Genomic DNA, 2,469 nt, shown 5'->3' with positions numbered 1-2,469 from the left:
TCTTCCGATCTGCGAGCTTTGCTGGGGCTCACGCGCGGCGATCCGGGGATGACCCCCAGGGACTCCCCAAGGACCGGGGCTCTGCAGACCCCGAAACGCAAGGCAGGGCGCTGGGGAGGGGACAGCCCGAGTCAGGTGTCAGGAGAGCCCGGACTGGGTGCTCAGCCCTCAACAGCCCGTCGGTTCGGGTCTTCCTCCCCTTAAAGTCCCCTTTGGCGCTGTCGGAGCCCAGAAGGCGGAGGCGCAACCTCTAGGGCGCTCTCCCGCTCACATCACTGCTTCTAAACTCCCTTTTCTGGATTAACAAGAGTCCGCCGCCTCGCTGTTCCTCCCGTCCCCGGAGCCCGCGGCGCCCGCGCTCAGCCCCGGCTGACCCAGAGCTTCGAGGCCGCGCGGCCGGCGTGCGCCCGGGGCTGCGCGCGGGGACGCCAGGCGCACGAGGCGCGCCTGGGGCGGGCGCTCTGGACGGCACCTGGGTCCGCCAGGCTGCGGCTGGACCGTGGGCTTCCAAAGGGCTCGACACCAGAGAACTTGCCAAGCACCCCGGAGGTGTCCCCAGTCACCCTGAGTACCACTTTTAAGTTTTCTGAGGGTGAGGACCATTACGTCTCCTCCCGTTCGTTTCCATTTCTCATCCTCCCTGCCCTCATGGTTCCGGTCACTACTGTAGAGAACATGCCTTTCCCTAGAAGCGCAGTCCGAGCCGAAGGCTGCACCCACCCTCCAGAGTATCCCCTGAAGTAAGTCCTTGAGTTTTCTCAGCAGCCACAGAGAAGGGAAAGCACTAGTTGAAAGTGGCCAAAGGACATTCTCAGGGTGTACGTCATGAAGGGGCAGTGGTGCCTGTCTTTACAGTGGCTACTTTTGGGGTGTTTTTCCCAAGATAGGGGTTTGGTCATGGAAACAGTCCTGTAAAGGAAAGATGTGATGGTCTCTTTCTAAAGGCACACTCAGGCACATAGCAAAGGGCAATGACAAAAGAAGGAAGGTGAGGGAAATTCCTGATAATTTTACTAATGTTAAAATTCCATAGATTTGGATAGTGCTATTTTTTTTCTTTCAGGTCATCAATTTAGAATTCTATAAAGGAAGAGAATGACATCAAGGAAAATCATTGGCCTAGGAGAAAAGAGCCCGTAGGCGTTTAGGTGCTATATATGTGGAGCCAGAAAGCTCTGGAGCATCAGGGAGACTCCAACTTAAGGCAACAATGGGTGAATATGAGCCTCAAGGGCACTGGGAATGGGAGGCAGACTGCTGCCCACCACCTGCCCCTAGGACAGCCCCTGCCACTACTCTAGAAGCAAGCCATTGCTGGTGGAGACAGTTTAGTGTGAAACTGGGTGGGAGTGGGTTTCCAAGTACAATGCCTAATACTTCATTATTCGTTCAGTTCTTTTTAGGAAGATCTTCATCTTGCAACTGGTAGGGCTCGTGCTAACCTACAATTTTACTGACTGTGATTTTAAGAAGATTAAAGAGAGCTACCGGAACATCATTTATCAAGAACTGAATAACTATACAAAAGGGGTAAGTGAAGAAACGTTTTAAAAATGCATTTTTATAGTAAGAGTAGGCACACACACTACAATTTAACTTTTAAAGAAAGAAAAATGATTTGGAAAAAATCAAGGCCCAGCATTTTGTCAAAAAAAAATTACAAGTGATATTGAAATATATGACCTTCTAAAATGACCACCCAGAAATTGGCATACTAATTAAATCAAATATGCAGATGCTGGTGAGGAGCAGATATTGATAAGGAACTCATGGTATCCATCAAGCTTTTCTGTTCTCTGCCAGATCCTGTTCACTGGTGCAAGTAAAAAACAGAACAAAAAGACAGTGACTAAGGTCTCGAAAAAGAAAAACAGAGGGGATTCTGGTGAGCGAGGCCCTATCCAATGAGGATAGCCTGGGAGAATGTGCGCCTCGAATCTTTCTAGATGCTTTAGGATGCCCTTGCGGGATAAGGGCACTTTAGATTTTTTAATATACAGTGGATCATTTTCCTGATCATTCTAATTTCTGGACAGAGCATGTATGTGTGCAGCGGATGAACGGCTACAGGGCAGATGTGGGCATTGGAAAAACAGCATTATTGTCAGACGAGTGGCCCCGCGTACAATGTCCACTTTGGCGGGGAAGGAGGATGTCGCTCTAGGGCAGAATCATTCGATACCCAGGCTCCAACGCTAGCAGGCGGTGTCTGAGAACTCAAGAGATTCACTACATGGTCAAAGGCAGAAACTGGCACAGGAAACAGTGCCTCGGGGGAAGCTGCTCTCCGAGCATCCCAGAGCCTGGGAGCCGCGGAGAGAGGGAGGGCGGCGCTGGCTTCGCTGCTGTGAATTTGAGCCCCATCTTTGTCGTCTCCTTCCTTTCTCTCTTCCAGACGAAAGCCATCGACTTTGACCATTTCGTCTACTGTGAAGACCAGGTGAGAGGCAGCGGCTGAAGCTGGGGGGC

General features: G+C 51.2%; 1 protein-coding gene across 1 annotated transcript in view; it reads left to right on the top strand.

Moving 5' to 3' along the window:
* The first annotated feature begins 48 nt into the window (after positions 1 to 48).
* The window catches only part of TSLP (thymic stromal lymphopoietin), a 6,933-nt gene continuing 4,512 nt past the window's right edge, over positions 49 to 2,469 (top strand). Inside the window, exons 1-4 of the mRNA XM_010846147.1 lie at positions 49 to 182; positions 309 to 740; positions 1,404 to 1,530; positions 2,165 to 2,440. Coding sequence (XP_010844449.1) covers positions 49 to 182; positions 309 to 740; positions 1,404 to 1,530; positions 2,165 to 2,440 — 969 coding nt within the window. The remainder of the gene's footprint in view (positions 183 to 308; positions 741 to 1,403; positions 1,531 to 2,164; positions 2,441 to 2,469) is intronic.

Source organism: Bison bison, unplaced genomic scaffold (assembly GCF_000754665.1).
Source record: "Bison bison bison isolate TAMUID 2011002044 unplaced genomic scaffold, Bison_UMD1.0 scf7180017864231, whole genome shotgun sequence".
In the NCBI taxonomy this organism is placed as follows: domain Eukaryota; kingdom Metazoa; phylum Chordata; class Mammalia; order Artiodactyla; family Bovidae; genus Bison; species Bison bison.
This window is presented reverse-complemented; position numbering and strand designations above follow the sequence as displayed.